At 37.2% G+C, this 16,540-nt stretch overlaps 1 protein-coding gene across 3 annotated transcripts in view; it reads left to right on the forward strand.

Moving 5' to 3' along the window:
• Positions 1 to 16,540, forward strand: part of eya3 (EYA transcriptional coactivator and phosphatase 3) — a 38,861-nt gene that overhangs the window by 15,754 nt on the left and 6,567 nt on the right. The window contains exons 5-16 of one of the 3 annotated variants that reach the window (XM_051671859.1): positions 467 to 536; positions 1,678 to 1,787; positions 2,011 to 2,130; positions 3,240 to 3,319; positions 7,793 to 7,973; positions 8,166 to 8,335; positions 8,891 to 8,974; positions 9,143 to 9,232; positions 9,312 to 9,370; positions 11,195 to 11,355; positions 15,254 to 15,368; positions 15,524 to 15,645. In XM_051671859.1, the coding sequence (XP_051527819.1) occupies positions 467 to 536; positions 1,678 to 1,787; positions 2,011 to 2,130; positions 3,240 to 3,319; positions 7,793 to 7,973; positions 8,166 to 8,335; positions 8,891 to 8,974; positions 9,143 to 9,232; positions 9,312 to 9,370; positions 11,195 to 11,355; positions 15,254 to 15,368; positions 15,524 to 15,645 (1,362 nt within the window). Of the gene's footprint in view, positions 1 to 460; positions 537 to 1,677; positions 1,788 to 2,010; positions 2,131 to 3,239; positions 3,320 to 7,792; positions 7,974 to 8,165; positions 8,336 to 8,890; positions 8,975 to 9,142; positions 9,233 to 9,311; positions 9,371 to 11,194; positions 11,356 to 15,253; positions 15,369 to 15,523; positions 15,646 to 16,540 lie in introns of all 3 variants that reach the window. The other 2 variants (XM_051671860.1, XM_051671861.1) reach the window with 2 other exon arrangements.

Below are 16,540 nucleotides of genomic sequence, written 5' to 3' on the forward strand. Positions count from 1 at the left end.
TTTCTTTTTTGGTTGTTTTTAATCAACAACTGAGCATTAAAAGAGACATTATTCAAACACATATGAATCCTTGGATCTCGTCTTTTTGGACGCACAGAACGAATTAAACCAAACTTTTACTCTCAACACGCAGTGAAAGGACCTCTGTGCTAATAACTTCTCCACTATACTACTCAATCACTGGTGAGTGAAATCTGAGCATTTACCAGCCAGTGGCTAATAATAGACATTTTTAGTCACATTGCACTGAATTAACATTAAATCAACAGCCTTAATCTATATATATCTATGGCTGGAAAATGATCCGAGGCCTGTGTCACAGAAAATACATATGCTCACAGTGGTAAGGCATATTTACCATCTCAGGACAAGGGCTAGCCATCATGAAATGATTCTGAAGTAAATGAAAATGTTGAATTGTATGAAATGGTTTCCAAACGAAACTTCCTTGTTCAATTTTCAACAGCAGTGACTTGCAAAGACCTCACTACAACCACAGCCACTGAATATACCTCACAGATCTACCAAGGAAACAAGTAAGAATGAAACATTGTTTTAAATAATGTTAGTTTTGTTTTTTTCCAAAGTATTATTCATGCGTTTATTACTGGAGATCATGTGATTAAGACTCATAAAACTTGAATTGAACAAAGTCCTGCTTGTAATTTAATGGAATGTTAGGAGTTCAGTACAAGTTAAGTGCTATTGACAGCATCAGTTTCATAATGTCGATTAACCACAGAAAATATTTTTCAACTTGTCACTTGGCTGCACTTACAGTGGAAGTCAAGGCACTGCACCGAGATGAACTTTAAAATACACATTGTTGCAAAAGTAAAGCCACAAGCCGTAAACATGCATGTTAACATGAGACCATATGTGTTAAAATTGCTTACAAACCATGTTTGTGCAAAGTTATATAAAATTTTTCAACTCCTGTCATGACTTTGTAAACCCAAGATGTCGGCCATCTTTGGAACACTCTCGGAGCGCTATTTCCTATCATGACAGTACAGCTCCTATCTACTTGAATGGAGAAAGACCAAAATCTCAAAAACGGTTGGTCAAGATCAGCAATAAAGTCTGACAACACTGGCATCATAAATTGTGCTTCTTTACCTCATATTACGCTAAAAATTAGATTTTCCTGGCTTTTATAGCTAATGCGCATGCGTGTTGTTGAGTTGATTGACAGGTGATATCTGTATCTAAAAGGTGATTGGCTCTTTTACCTGTAAGGTGGGACTTCCTTTCTACATCCGTTGACCGTTGGGCACTCAGAGCTCCTTGGTTGAGCGTTCCAATTTCTCCCATTCATTTTAATAGAAGTGGCCCATCTCTGCTTAATAATCTCTGGTAAAGCCGATACACATGGTAACTTTTCATGATACATAGAAGGATACCAGAAAGGAATGACTTGGTCAGTTGGTAATGCATTACCAGAAGTTCATCCACCTTGAACTGTAATCCCAGTACTAAAATGACGATTTAGACAACTTTACAGCTCAATATAACTGCTTTTACAAAAAATATAAGCTTCACATTTTTGCTTTTAAACTCTCTGCAGTGCCTTGCCCCACAAATTCCATTGTAAGTGCATTACTGTAAACGTTATCGTCTTAAGTATTGTTATTCTGTTAAGTGTTCAGCTAGTAATTCTCTTCCAATATTCCTCAGCACCGCTGTCACTGCATATGCCAGTCAAGTGGCTTTCCCCTCCCTGGGCCAGTCGACCGTGTACAGCGGCTTTCCTCAGTCCGGTCAGACGTACGGACTGCCACCATTTGGTATGTGCCTCACCCAGTTACTGTCTGTGCTTTATTTCATCTGAACTCATTCAAGTTAAACCCTCACCCTGCATTTACACTGTACGCTGGCAGTCAGACAAAACCACATTTCAAAGTTACATCCTGTTCGTAACCTCCCTCTAATCACCTCGTTCATCTCTGCATCCCTTCTCTCCTCCACTCTTTGCCCTCTCACGCTCCATCTATCCATGCACGGCCTCAGGCACCATGTGGCCGGCAGAGTTTGAGGCGCCTTCTGTTGGCCATACAGGGTTTCTCAGCTTCAGCTCAGCTTATACCTCCACCCAACCCAACCAGATCCACTACTCCTACCCCAGCCAAGGCAAGCCTGCTGCTGCTCTCTCTCTCTCTTTCTCTCTCTCTCTCTCTCTCTCTCTCTCTCTCTCTCTCTCTATCTCACCAACAGCTACACATACGCTATTCCCCTCACAACCTTAAGCCCTGTTCACACTGACAGCGACTTGCTTCTAGTGTTATTATTTAGTTTTTAAAACTATTTTATTTTCAATTTGTCCTTTTCAATTTAGTTTCATTGTCGTTCGATTTCATGCTGATTGTTAGTTTTAGTTTAGTTCGATTTCAGTGTTTAGTTTTATTATTTATTTTATTTTTTCATTATCCTTAGTTTTTATTTTAGTTTCAGTTGTAGTATTTTATGGCTGCTTAAAGGGGTAGTTCACCCAAAAAATAAAATTCTCTCATAATTTAATCACCCTCATACCAGCCTAAATGTGTATGCCTTTCTTTCTTCTGCTGAACTCAAACCAAGATTTTTAGAAGAATATCTCAGCCCTGTAGGCCCATACAATGCAAGTGAATGGTGACCAGACTCCAAAAATCGCAAAGTCAGCATAAACATAATCCATAAGACTCCAGTGGTTAAATCCTATCTTCAGAAGTGATATGATAGTTGTGGGTAAGAAACGGATCAATATTTCATCTAATTCTACATCTAGATCAATATCTAAGTTCTTCATGAATTGTATCATCTCACATGCATGGATGCAATAATAATTTGATGCACAGAAAACAGTGTCTGAAATTGTCTGTGTTCCAGGTTAGTTTGATCTTTTTCATGATATACATTATGCAGCACTACTGAAAGTTTTTTGCAGCATGAAAACTGATTCCTTGCTAAAATATTGCAACATCTTTTTTCTACCGGCAACCCCACCAATAACTGCAATTAGCAACCAACAGTATAGCAACCTGGTGACCTCCAGTGATAAAACACGCTGTCTGTGTGAATGGGGCTTTATTAATAATAGACCATTGAGAAAAAAAACTCAATACATCCACCAACACCACTTTCATTATCAATCATAATGCAATAATATTTGTCATGATCACTAAAAATTTGTAGCTCAAAGCTCTTTACAACTTATCTCTTGGGTTTGATGTCCTGTTTAATGGTTGTTTGCCTATATTCAGGTTCCTGTTTCACTACGTCCAGTGTGTACACTAACATCCCCTCAGCAACTGCAGTGACTACAGCTACTGCCACACATCAGGTGAGCTTTTCATAGAACATCAATCCACTAGCTGTGGACTACGTTTATTCCACAGCTTATTCATAGTGCGAGATAGAGGTCGACCAATAGTGAATTTTACCAGTACCGATAACTAAGGCTGTTAACCGATTAATCCGGTAATAGTTTTTTAAATGGATTTATTGAATGTTAAAAACATTTCTTATTCTTTCCTTACTGTGACGGGCACAGACATAAAGACTGCAAGAGTCCAAAATGAGTAAAATCCCAGATGTGTGTTTTTGCAACCAAAACCCCAATAATAATCAGAAAAATGTAAGCTTTGGTGCATAACACAGGACTTTTAATTATAAACAAGCCTGAAATATACTAGGGACTCTTATTTTGAATTGTCTGTCCTTCCAGCTCACTCAAAAAACATGCACTCACAATTAGGACTGAAACCATTAATTGACGTTATCGACAACGTCGGCAATAAAAATTGTCAACAAAAATTTCCATTGTTGAATAGTCGTTTGATCTCATTTAATGCAACATGAGATAATTTGAAACGCTAATGAAGCCGCGCGAGAGCAGCACTTCAACTCGCGCTTGATTGAGGAAAGGAAAATAAACACAGTCCAGACGTACTCCAAACTTGCCAAACAGCTGCAGGTGATATAGATCGCAAAGTATGAGGGAATTATAATACAAAAATACAAAATAAATAAATACAGAAGCAGTGTCGTTATGAAATATAGCAGAGCAGTACCTGGCATTCCGCTTGAGCAAAACTTGCAGGTCAGAGCGTCTAAAAATGAAACACCCCGGCGTTATATCTTTAATGCATCCTTTATTTAAGTTCAAATAATAAGAAAGCAGGTTGTATAAATAAGCACAAATTCCTGGCTAATACACTCCTGCATGGAGACACTCATCACTCGCGCACGCTTGCCGCAGCTAGATTATAACGTGATGGCATAGTGAATCATAATATGTCACGGTGTGTATCTTATCGTGAAGAAAATCGGCGATTCGAGCTCTATTAAGAGAGAGTTTGTTTTCTGCGAAATGCAAAAAAAACAACTTTTTTTTGGGAGGAGGGGAGGGGGGTGTTTGTTTTCCAATATAAATATCTAAAACTCCTTACGTACATTTACTTTAGGAGCTATACTGCAGAAGAAAAAAATTATTGGAGAAGACAAGATATTTTGACTTGTTTTCAGAGAATGTATCTTGAATATAAGTATATTTTGTCTTTACTGCACTGGCTGAAGTATAAACAAGTGAAAAAATACACTTATATACAAAATACACTTATTTAAGATACACTGGCAGTCAAAAGTTTGGAATAATGTACAGATTTTGCTCTTATGGAAAGAAATTGGTACTTTTATTTACCGAAGTGGCATTCAACTGATCACAATGTATAGTCAGGACATTAATAACGTGAAAAATTACTATTACAATTTGAAAAAAAAAAAAAATTCAGAACTTCTTAAACTACTTCAGAGTTCTCATCAAAAAATCCTCCACGTGCAGCAATGACAGCTTTGCAGATCCTTGTTATTCTAGCTGTCAGTTTGTCCAGATACTCAGGTGACATTTCACCCCACACTTCCTGTAGCACTTGCCATAGATGTGGCTGTCTTGTCGGGCACTTCTCACGCATCTTACAGTCTAGCTGATCCCACAAAAGCTCAATGGGGTTAAGATCCATAACAGTCTGTGTTTCTTTGCCCACTCTAACCTTTTCTTTTTGTTTTTCCGTTTCAAAAGTGGCTTTTTCTTTGCAATTCTTCCCATAAGGCCTGCACCACTGAGTCTTCTCTTTACTGTTGTACATGAAACTGGTGTTGAGCGGGTAGAATTCAATGAAGCTGTCAGCTGAGGACATGTGAGGTGTCTGTTTCTCAAACTAGAGACTCTGATGTACTTATCCTCTTTATTTAGTTGTTCATCTGGCCTTCCACATCTCTTTCTGTCCTTGTTAGAGCCAGTTGTTCTTTGTCTTTGAAGACTGTAGTGTACACCTTTGTATGAAATCTTCAGTTTTTTTGTCAAGTTCAAGCATTGTATAGCCTTCATTCCTCAAAACAATGATTGACTGATGAGTTTCTAGAGAAAGCTGTTTCTTTTTTGCCATTTTTGACCTAATATTGACCTTAAGACATGCCAGTCTATTGCATACTGTGGCAACTCAAAAACAAACACAATGTTAAGCTTCATTTAACGAACCAAATAGCTTTCAGCTGTGTTTGATATAATGGAAAGTGATTTTCTAGTACCAAATTAGCAATTTAACATTATTACTCAAGGATAAGGTGTTGGAGTGATGGCTGCTGGAAATGGGGGCTGTCTAGATTTGATCAAAAATGACTTTTTTCAAATAGTGATGGTGCTGTTTTTTTACATCAGTAATGTCCTGAATATACTTTGTGATCAGCTGAATGCCACTTTGGTGAATTAAAGTACCAACTTCCTTCCGAAACAGCAAAATCTGTACATTATTCCAAACTTCTGGCCACCAGTGTACATTCTCTTAAAGCAAGTCTAAATATCTTATGTTGCTTCTCAAGTAAATGTATCTTGTTTTAAGGATTTTTAGATCATTCTAAATGGAAAACAAGACAAAAACACTTGATAACAATAGGATTTTTATAAGTTAATTGTTTTAACGAATTAAACAATAAAAATATTTGTTTATAAGTATTTTCTTTCCCTTGTAATTCAGTGAATGTCATTTAGAGGTATTTTTAAAAGATGATTTTGTCCTCTGTTGTTAGTAAGCACATTTAATACAACCTTTTAATTTGAGGCACAAGCTAAATAGTTGGTTAAGAGCTAATGATTAATCCTTGCAATAATCGCCTGAATAGACGAATAATCATTAGATTAGTCAATTATCAAAATAATCATTAGTTGCAGCCCTACATAGAATCATATACAATGTATTACGATAGAAATACTATAAAGTAAACAATTTAATATGGGCTAATGAATAATCTATCAGCAGTAATTAATTAACAGTAGATCATCAGCGATCGCGTGTCAGTTTTCTTTTTTATAACATTTCACATTACTCATGCACATCTCTAATTATTAATCGATTAATCGAGTACTCGTTCAACTAATGAATAATCTATTGAAGAAGAAAGAAATGTCCACGAGCGCATCTGGTACTCAAACAATTCCACAGGTGCTCCGGATCAGGGATAAGAAGTTGAAAAAAAAAATAGTGGAAACAAAAATCCACATCTTGTGGGGTTTTAAGTTAAAAAGCCTTTATTGTGAGGGCAACATATTATAAAAGCACCAACGCTTATCGGTCATGTGACACCCTGATGAAGGCCTGTTTGGGCCGATAAGCATTGGTGCTTTTATAATATGTAGCCCTCACAATAAAGGCTTTTTAACTTAAAACCCCACAAGAGTGCCTAGGTGTGGAATTTTGTTTCCGCTATTTGTTTTTAATAAATAATCTACTTGAATATTGCAATTAGATTTTTCTATGTGCTTTTGCCTGCCATGGGTAGCAATGAAACTGCTTTTCTCACCCAAATCTTGCCATTACAACTCAATACGTTGATTGGCCCTGTGGATGCATGGCATTGTTAAAGGAAGAGTTCACCCAGAAATTTCTGTCATTATTTAAAGTGATTGTATTGCTTTAGAAGACTTAGAATGTATGTTTCTATGTGTAGTGCTCATTTTTAAATAAGAAAAAACAGGTTCAAAGGTTAAACTTAAATTCTACCTTTCAGGAAATCGAGTACTCGTTTTCTTGTGTTAGAGTACCCAACTACAAAATTACTCGAATGCCCACCCGTATTAATAATCGTAAATTTCTCTATAAACATGGATGAAGACAGAGTCTTGGCTCTGTTACATGAATGCTCTATATGTAAATATTCACCATATTAAGCTTTTTGTAGCCTATATATTCACCAGATGAAGTGTTTTGGCCACAGAGGAATAATAAAAATAAAAAAAGATTAGAAAAATTAGAATTTTGCTGATAAACGATAGTTCCAAAAAGCTACTATCAGCACAGATTAATCGGTCAACCAATGGTTGATATCTACTTGAGGCAACAGCCTTTGCTTGAATCATTATTGTTTCTCTTAATGATAAGTTCATAGGTCATCATCTTGGCATCTAGCAGTTTATTTGGACTGAATAGAGCTGTTCTGTTTTGACATTAATTTGTAGGCCAACCAGGAAGGCTAATTCATTATGGATTCCCTCTGGAATTTCTAACGTTTTTTTTTTTTAAGAAAAGTTTTTTTGATTTATTACGAGTAAAATAATGTCTGTGGTAAAGATTACTTAAAGAGACTTTTACATTTTGTTCTACCACATAAATTGCTCACAGTCATACCTCAAACATGACATTTGAAACTGTGAAACTAACATGAGAATTTGAAACTAAACGTTGTGTGATTTGGAACATTAACAATTCATAAACATGGTGTAATTTCTAATGCTCTCTTTTATTTTCTACACTCACTTTAGGAGTTTCCAAGTTACAACTCTCTTGGCCAGAGCCAGTTCTCCCAGTACTATGTTCCTCCTCCTAGTTATCTGCCTGCTGGGCTGCCCAGTAGTGATAGAGATGGAGCAGGTGTGGTGGCACCTGGATATCCAGCCATTAAAACAGAAGGCAGTGCCTCAGCAGACCTGCCCAACACAACAGGTGTGTTCTCATTGCTCTGTAACATATTGGCTAGGTGCTTGCCATGACTCTCTTAAGCTGCATAGCAGTCAGCCAATCAGATTGAACAAGAAAAATCTAGGGGCAGGCAATGCATTATTTTCTGTTGTTGTCTTTGTGAATGCCCCTCATTCTTCTTCTACTCACAGTTCATACATTTGCTCTTTTTATCAGATGCTTCTCCAGGTGTGACGCTCCCCACAGGTGTGGCTCTGCCCGCTGGGATGGCCCTCCCCACAGGAGCACGAGACCAGGACGAGCCCAACCGCAAAAACCCTCCTGGAAAAACTAAAGGCAAAGCCAAAAAATCAGACAGCTCACAATCTACAGACAACGACCTTGAGGTAATGCAGCAGCTGGCATAGCCTTAGACCTGAAATACACTTGCATACTTGCACAAGGTGCGTTCTTGCAATACTATTACGGTGAGAAACTTCAGTACTCAGTGACCTTCAAACCATATATGCTGTTATTCAGGCAGCTAGCTATAAACATATTGACAGTTTAGTATTGTGTGCTATTACATTTAGAAAACTGTTGCTCCTCCATTATAGTAGTTGACCTAAAAAAGATATGTAGCATTGTTTGCGGCAACGCTGAGAATGTAACGTCTGCTTGCGTTGCATTATGAATTGTGTTCTGACATACTTCAGAAAGCAACGACTGCTGAAATCGAGTTTGTGTAGATGGAAGCATTTGTGTTCATGTTCTTGCATAGTGTTGACTACAGACATAACTTCAAGCCTCATTTTTGTTGTTTGATAGTTAGCTTTACGATTATTCCATGCTTTTGTTTTATGTACAAAATTGAGAGTAGAGAGATGAGTCCAGAGAGGAACATAACGGATTTGACAACAAACATGACCGAACACTTCTGAAATACATTTTTCTTTTCATAGCGTGTCTTCTTGTGGGATCTGGATGAAACCATCATTATTTTCCACTCTCTTCTTACTGGCTCATTTGCACAGAAGTTTGGCAAGGTATGGCAAATTCCTTTTACAGACTTGCAAATAGTGCAGACTTTTATCTGCAAATAAAGAAATGGCTATGACTGTAATCTTGCACATAAGTTATGCTTTATAGTAGATCCTTTGTAGTTTTTGTTTTTCACACTCACTGTTTTGTGGGCTGATTGTATTTGAACACAGGACCCAGCAACGGTTCTTAATCTGGGTCTACAGATGGAGGAGTTGATCTTTGAGCTTGCAGACACTCATCTATTCTTCAATGATCTGGAGGTAAATGAAGTGTAACAAAACTCATTCTCTGACTCTGTTTGGTTCATGTGTGAGTCATTTGCCCTTCATGTGAACACAGGAATGCGATCAAGTCCATGTTGATGATGTTGCCTCGGATGACAACGGGCAAGATTTGAGGTAATGAAACAAAGTCACATCCATGTCTGAACTGAGATATTTTAAAAGTACTGTATCTTAAGGGGGGCCTGGGTAGCTCAGTGAGTATTGATGCTGACTACCACCCCTGGAGTCACGAGTTCGAATCCAGGGTGTGCTGAGTTACTCCAGCCAGGTCTCCTAAGCAACCAAATTGGCCCGGTTGCTAGGGAGGGTAGAGTCACATAGGGTAACCTCCTCGTGGTCGCAATTAGTGGTTCTCGCTCTCAATGGGGCACGTGGTAAGTTGTGTGTGGATCGCGGAGAGTAGCATGAGCCTCCACATGCGGAGTCTACGCGGTGTCATGCACAACGAGCCACGTGATAAGATGTGTGGATTGACTGTCTCAGAAGTGGAGGCAACTTCAAAACATTTAAATTCCCATTAAAAATTCAAATCAACTTTTTCTTTAAAGATACGACGTTATTCACTCAAGCATTGACTTTCCATGCTTTACAGGTGATTTTCACGAAACCTGTCAAGAAATTGTCCGGTCCTGTTTTATTCCATCATCAAAAGAAACAAATGAGAAATTATAATTTGCATTAAAAAAAAGACTCTTTTTAGGGCCATTAAGATTTTTTTACATTGTGACATTATTGTCATGAGAGCTATGCACATTTTACCCCCTAATTTTTCAGCAATGTGAAAAAAGATGGTAATTAAGATATTCTCAATACTGCAATGTGAACAAATACATTTTTATTAGGCATGTCATAAAATATCGATGTATCAATTATTGTTCGGCACGTTATTTTATCAATATATTTTTGAGGCATCGATATATTAACATTAGCCGAACATTTAAATTAGAAGCCTAATTTGCGTGCTTTCCAGTTTACTCAGTTGGCCTTCTGTTTAATGTAGTCTGACTACATTAAAAGTGATGGGAGACCACAAGAGGGGGATATAACACTTACTGAACCAGACAAGGCAGGTCTCACAACACAGGATGCACTAAGGCGGTGCAGGTGGCTGTCCAAACTAAGTTGTGGATCTTGTCACCATACATTCAAAAGTTACAAAGGTTTTTGTACTTCTTTAAGAATGAACAAAGTGACGTTGATGAGTTTGCAGGTTAGTGTATGAAACTGGTGTAACCTCGTAAACTGAATGATTAGAAATTATTATGCAATTTCTCTGTATGTTTCTTTGAATAGGTTTCATTCAAACTTGTAACTGAAAATACATATTGTAGGCTATATGAAAGATGCATATATAAACAATATCATCCAGTGATCACTATAGTAAATAGTGGTGTGTAAAAACTAGTGGTGTGTGTGTGTGCGCTTACCTTCATAGAAAATAATTGTTTTGATTTTTAGAACACACCATGTCATCCGCCAGATATGTCCAGTGTGCGACCAACTTTAGTTTACCCTGCCACTCACACTTAACCAAAGTTGTGTTGAGAGGATTTTTTGAAGAGACAAACACTATTGTGCAACGAGCAGCCCTATTTATATCTGAAAAAATCCTGATAAATATTGATAATCATCTGGAAAATGTTCTGATTATTCATGCATTATTCAAAAAAATGAATGTGAATGCACAGTGTATGCAATCTAGTGACATGAATCGCTTGGAGTGACTGTTTCAACTTTTCAGAAGTTAGTGATTATCTCAAACTTTTTGACAACAGACTTGATATCAAAATGACTTAACTTTGTATGTCCTCAAACCGATAATGCCTTAAATTTAAATGTGTGAAAGCACATATTGTAACTGTTTTTACTTAGTGTTAGATTTAATAAACAAACCTGTTCATACTATACTATCATCTAACACTGATCGTCCTGGCTTAGTACCTACAACTTCTCTAGCGATGGCTTCAGTGGGCCCAGTGCAGGCGGAGGGCCAGGGTCCACAGCAGCTGTACAGGGTGGCGTGGAGTGGATGCGTAAGCTGGCATTCAGGTATCGCCGTCTCAAAGAAATCTACAATGGATTCAAAGGGAATGTGGGAGGTGAGTCTTGTGCCTCATGTATCCACAGGGTGGGGCTGCAGGTCTATGAATGTCAATTTGTGCCTAAAAGATTTGCAGTTGTTTATTTTTACACATACAGACTGTTATGTGGCCAGTAATTTTTGCATTTCATGACAACCTTTCTTCGCTTGCATATTTCTGATTGCAGGTTTGCAATGTTTTTGGCCATTTTCAGGCGAAAGAACATTGTCAAAAGTGTAAGCATGAAAAAAGAAAGTCAGAAGAATACAGATCAAATTTATTTTGTGTTAATATGAAGTTACAGATTCACAACTCATGATTTACACTTCCGCAAAGCATTAAAACATTGCAGATCTTTTTTCTCACGCTTGCAACTTGTTTACACCTCTCCAAAATGTTTTGTGTGCATGCAAAAAACATGTACAGTATGCTTGCAATTTGATTTACAAATCTTTTTGGCACTAAATTATCTTCATACAAATCCCTTTTATTATCCCTCATATTTAGGTAATATCTACTCAAGCATACTTGGAATAAAGTTCATGACAGCTTCATACATGCGTGCTTGCTGATTGAACCCAAAATGGAACATATATATGTGGAATAAATGTATTGCAGTCCCAGCATGTCATACTTGTTCAGATACCAACATACAATTATGTAAAAATGCAGAAGCATTGATGCATATGCTCCAATAGAAACTTTCTCACTGGTGTCTGTGTTGATAAGAAATCAGCATTAACTGTGTGTTCTCTTTTAAATTATTTTTATAGATCTGTGAGTGCTAGATGAGCCATCAGTATTTCTGGTTTGTTTTGTTGGAAGAGATGTGTGTATACTGTATGTATGTATATAAAAGCATTTAATGCATAAATCTGCTAAAAGTTCATTTTCTCATGTCTTGGGAGTACAGAAGTACACTGCCTAGCCAAAATAAATTTCACCGTTTGGATTTAAATAAGCAGATACTTAAGAGCCTATGATTGGATCATTATTGCAGTGATTAATATGTTTCAGCTGGTAATACTTCTTTTAACCCTAACTGATGCAGTGTGTAGCTTCTCATTTCTTAAACAACCATGTCGGAAGACGTATACCGTGGTAGTGGAAAAGATGTTACTGTGTTTCAGACGGGGCAAATTATTGGCCTGCATCAAGCAAAGAAAATAACTGATTGCTGAAATCACTGGAATTGGGTTAAGAACTGTCTAATACATTATTAAAACCTGGAAAGATAGTGGTGAACCATCAGCTTCGTGGAAGAAATGTGGTCGGAAAAAATCTTGAATGGTTGTGATCGGAGATCACAAAAATGCTTGAAGTCACATCATAAAAAATCAACAGTTATTTAACTTACGGCTATGTTTAATAGTGAAAGTAAGAGCATTTCCACATGCACAATGCGACGAGAACTTACAGGATTGGGACTAAACAGCTGTGTGGCCACAAGAAAGTCACTTGTTAGTGAGGCTAATTGGAAAAAACAACTTAAATTTGCTAGGGAGCATAAAGATTGGACTGTGGAGCAATGGAAAAAGGTCATGTGGTCTGATGAGTCCAGATTTACCCTATTCCAAAGTGATGGGTGCGTCATGGTAAGAAGGGAAGCACATGAAGCGATGCACACACAGTGCCCACTGTACAAGCCTCTGGAGGCAGTGTTATGATCTGGGGTTGCTTCAATTGGTCAGGTCTAGACTCAGTAATGTTAAGCGGCCATAAAATGAAGTCAGCAGACTACCTGAATGTATTGAATGACCAGGTTATCCCATCAATGGATTTTTTTTTCTTCCCTGATGGCACGGGCATATTCCAGGATGACAATGCTAAACTTCATTGGGCATAAATTGTGAAGAGTGGTTCAGGAAGCATGAGGAATCATTTTCATACATGAATTGGCCACCACAGAGTCCTGAGCTTAACCCCGTTGAAAGTCTTTGGGATGTGCTGGAGAAGACTTTATGGAGTGGTTTGACTCTCCCGTCATCAATACAAGATCTCGGCCAAAAATGAATGCAACTCTGGACAGAAATAAATGTGACATTGCATAACTTTGTAGAAACAATGCCATGATGATTGTGCGCTGTAATCAAAGCTAAAGGCAGTCCAACGAAATATTAGAGTTTGCAACTTTCTTTGGCCAGGCAGTGTATATAGCTTAGGGTTGTACAAAATGAACAATTTTCATAAACAACTGACGACTAGTCGGTGTTAAGGATAATAATGTATAATTAGGCTCCTTTGTGGTCATGTGACCCCGATCAGACAGGATATATGGATGCTAAGTGCAGCACTTCAACATGGTGACTAACGGATATTCAACAAATAAATAGGCTGAATAACTCTAATATCTTATTGAACAAAAATAAATAAATAAGAAAGGCTCCAATACAGAGCCACACAAAACCGCTTATGCACAACCTGAACGCAGAAAGACCGCTTCAGTGTACCCGGAGTGCTTCAGGGCAATCCTCGTTGCACATTAAAAAGTGCAGATCTGTAAGTTAATATTGCGGGTACACATCTAGTTCACGACATCAAGCAATTTACTTTCTTTTTTTTCTTTTTTTCTTTTTTTTTTTTTGCTGCAACAATTATTTAAGCAGTTTCAGACAGAATCAGCAAAAGACTTTAATCTCTTCACGGCACCTCACAATTAACCCTTGTATTCTGTTCAAGTAGGGCCACTTTACTGTTTGCTGTAATTTTTGACCGGAAACAATACAGGTGTAATTATTATTATTTTTTTTTTTTTTTGAGAAATTATAACATTTCTTCTTCCTTTTAGTTAAAGCAACTTCTTTTGGGATTTTATGTTTTTTAGATCTTATTTACATATAGATTTCCCAATTTAAACATTAATTTACATATGCAAATAAGCAAATTTATTAACTACAGGAAGTTGAAACATGAAGAAAATTTGAATTTCTCATGTATTGGGGGCAGATTCCATCTGGTGAAAATAGAAAAATAACATTTACTTGAAAATCTTGTGTGTGTGTGTGTGTGTGTGTTCTGCCTTCTGGCTGTGTCATGGTCTCACCCCCTCATTTATGTGTGTGCATTCTGCATTGTGGCTGATTTGTATAGATTTTATTTGACAAAAAAACAAAAACATTTGCTGTGTGTTTTAGTGTCACCAGTGTGTGTGTGCGCGCATGTGTGACTGTGTATTTGTGTGTTTTGGTCTCAGCATGTTGTATTGTCTCTCCTTCATTTCTATGTGTGTTTGTTCTGTATTGTGGCTGATTTAAAGATTATATTTGACAAATCAGAAAAAAAACATTCCTATTCATTTCCTATGGTCGGTCAATTTTGACCTTGAACAGTAAAGGTGTCGCTTTTTTTTTACGACCACTTAGACTTATCAAATGAAGTCCATTTATGTGTGTTCAAATGGCAAGTGGAGGAAAAGTCGCCAAGTCTTGTACCACTCGAATTTTTTTACATCGAAAAAATTTATTTCGTACAGTATAGGAAGGATAAAGAGACAAAACTTCTTGCAGAGGGTTTTACTGTGCTAGTTATCATCACGCAAAAGCGCTATCTAAGTTGCGTCTCTCGTTTAATTTGAGGATTGCATCTCCCATTAAAACCACCAGCACTAAAAATATTGATGATAGTAGTCGAACCCACTAATCGACTAGTCAGTTGTTAGATGATTATTCGACCTCTCTGGCACATCCCTATAACATCAAAGCTTACAGACGGACTTTATTTTTGATTTGGTATTATATTCAGAGGGTTTTGTTAGCTGTTGTTTTAATGTTATGTCATTGCTACAATTTGATACCGATATTCATTAGATCCAGCAGTATATTCAAATTACTACATTGTACTGAGAATAACACATAATATGTTTAGATATGTGATTTTAAAAGGTATCAATTGCAAAACTCCTGTGATGATCTTGCAGGTCTGTTGAGTCCAATGAAGAGAGACCTGCTGCTCCGACTCTGCTCAGAGATCGAGACTTTCACTGATGCCTGGCTTAGCACGGCCCTCAAATCTCTCCTGCTTATTCAGTCCAGGTGAGAATCACTCAACCTGCATCTGACTCATAAAACATGCATGGTTTAGAGTAAATGATCAGATCCGCCTCTAGGGGTTTAACAATGTGGTTCCTTCTGAATTAATGGAGCGTGCACAATAACAATGGGCTAATTGATTGGGTGTTTGTTCAAAGGGGCAGATGTATGAATGTCCTGGTCACCACAACTCAACTGGTTCCTGCTTTAGCTAAAGTGCTTCTCTATGGCCTGGGTGATGTCTTTCCTATCGAGAACATCTACAGTGCAACTAAAATAGGTAACAGTCTAACACAACTTGGAGGATGACAGATATATATATATATATATATATATATATATATATATATATATATATATATATATATATATATATAATTATTATTATTATGATTTTTATTTTTTTTATTTTTTTTACCTTGTAAGTAAAAATGCATGCAAGTAACAATGTTTTAGATGTGTTTAGTAAGGGCACAATCACCATTTTTTTATTTGATACAAAGGTAAACCTAGAGCAAGCTGTGAGGAATAAATGCACAGCTGGTAATGAAAATAGAAATTAGAGTTAAGTAATGAGAATCAGATGTATGCATTCTGACCTCTAGGGTGAATTTACACATACAGTTGAAGTCAGAAGTTTACATACAGCTTAGCCATATACATTTAAACTCAGTTTTTCACAATTCCTGACATTTAATCGTCTTAATTTAATCCTGTCTTAGGTCAGTTAGGATCACTACTTCATTTTAAGAATGTGAAATGTCAGAATAATTGTAGAGAAAATGATTTATTTCAGCTTTTGTTTCTTTCATCACATTCCCAGTGGGTTAGAAGTTTACATACACATTGTTAGAATTTGGTAGCATTGCCGTTAAATTGTTTAACTTGGTTCAAACTTTTTGGGTAGCCTTCCACAAGCTTCTCACAATAAGTTGCTGGAATTTTGGCCCATTTCTCCAGACAGAACTGGTGTAACTGAGTCAGGTTTGTAGGCCTCCTTGCTCGCACACTTTTTCCGTTCTGCCCACAAATGTTCTATAAGATTGAGGTCAGATCTTTGTGATGTCCACTCCAATACCTTGACTTTGTTGTCCTTGAGCCATTTTGCCACAGCTTTGGAGGTATGCTTGGGGTCATTGTCCATTTGGAAGACCCATTTGCGATGGGCTTTAACT

This window comes from Myxocyprinus asiaticus, chromosome 34 (genome assembly GCF_019703515.2).
Source record: "Myxocyprinus asiaticus isolate MX2 ecotype Aquarium Trade chromosome 34, UBuf_Myxa_2, whole genome shotgun sequence".
NCBI classification, from domain to species: Eukaryota; Metazoa; Chordata; class Actinopteri; order Cypriniformes; family Catostomidae; genus Myxocyprinus; species Myxocyprinus asiaticus.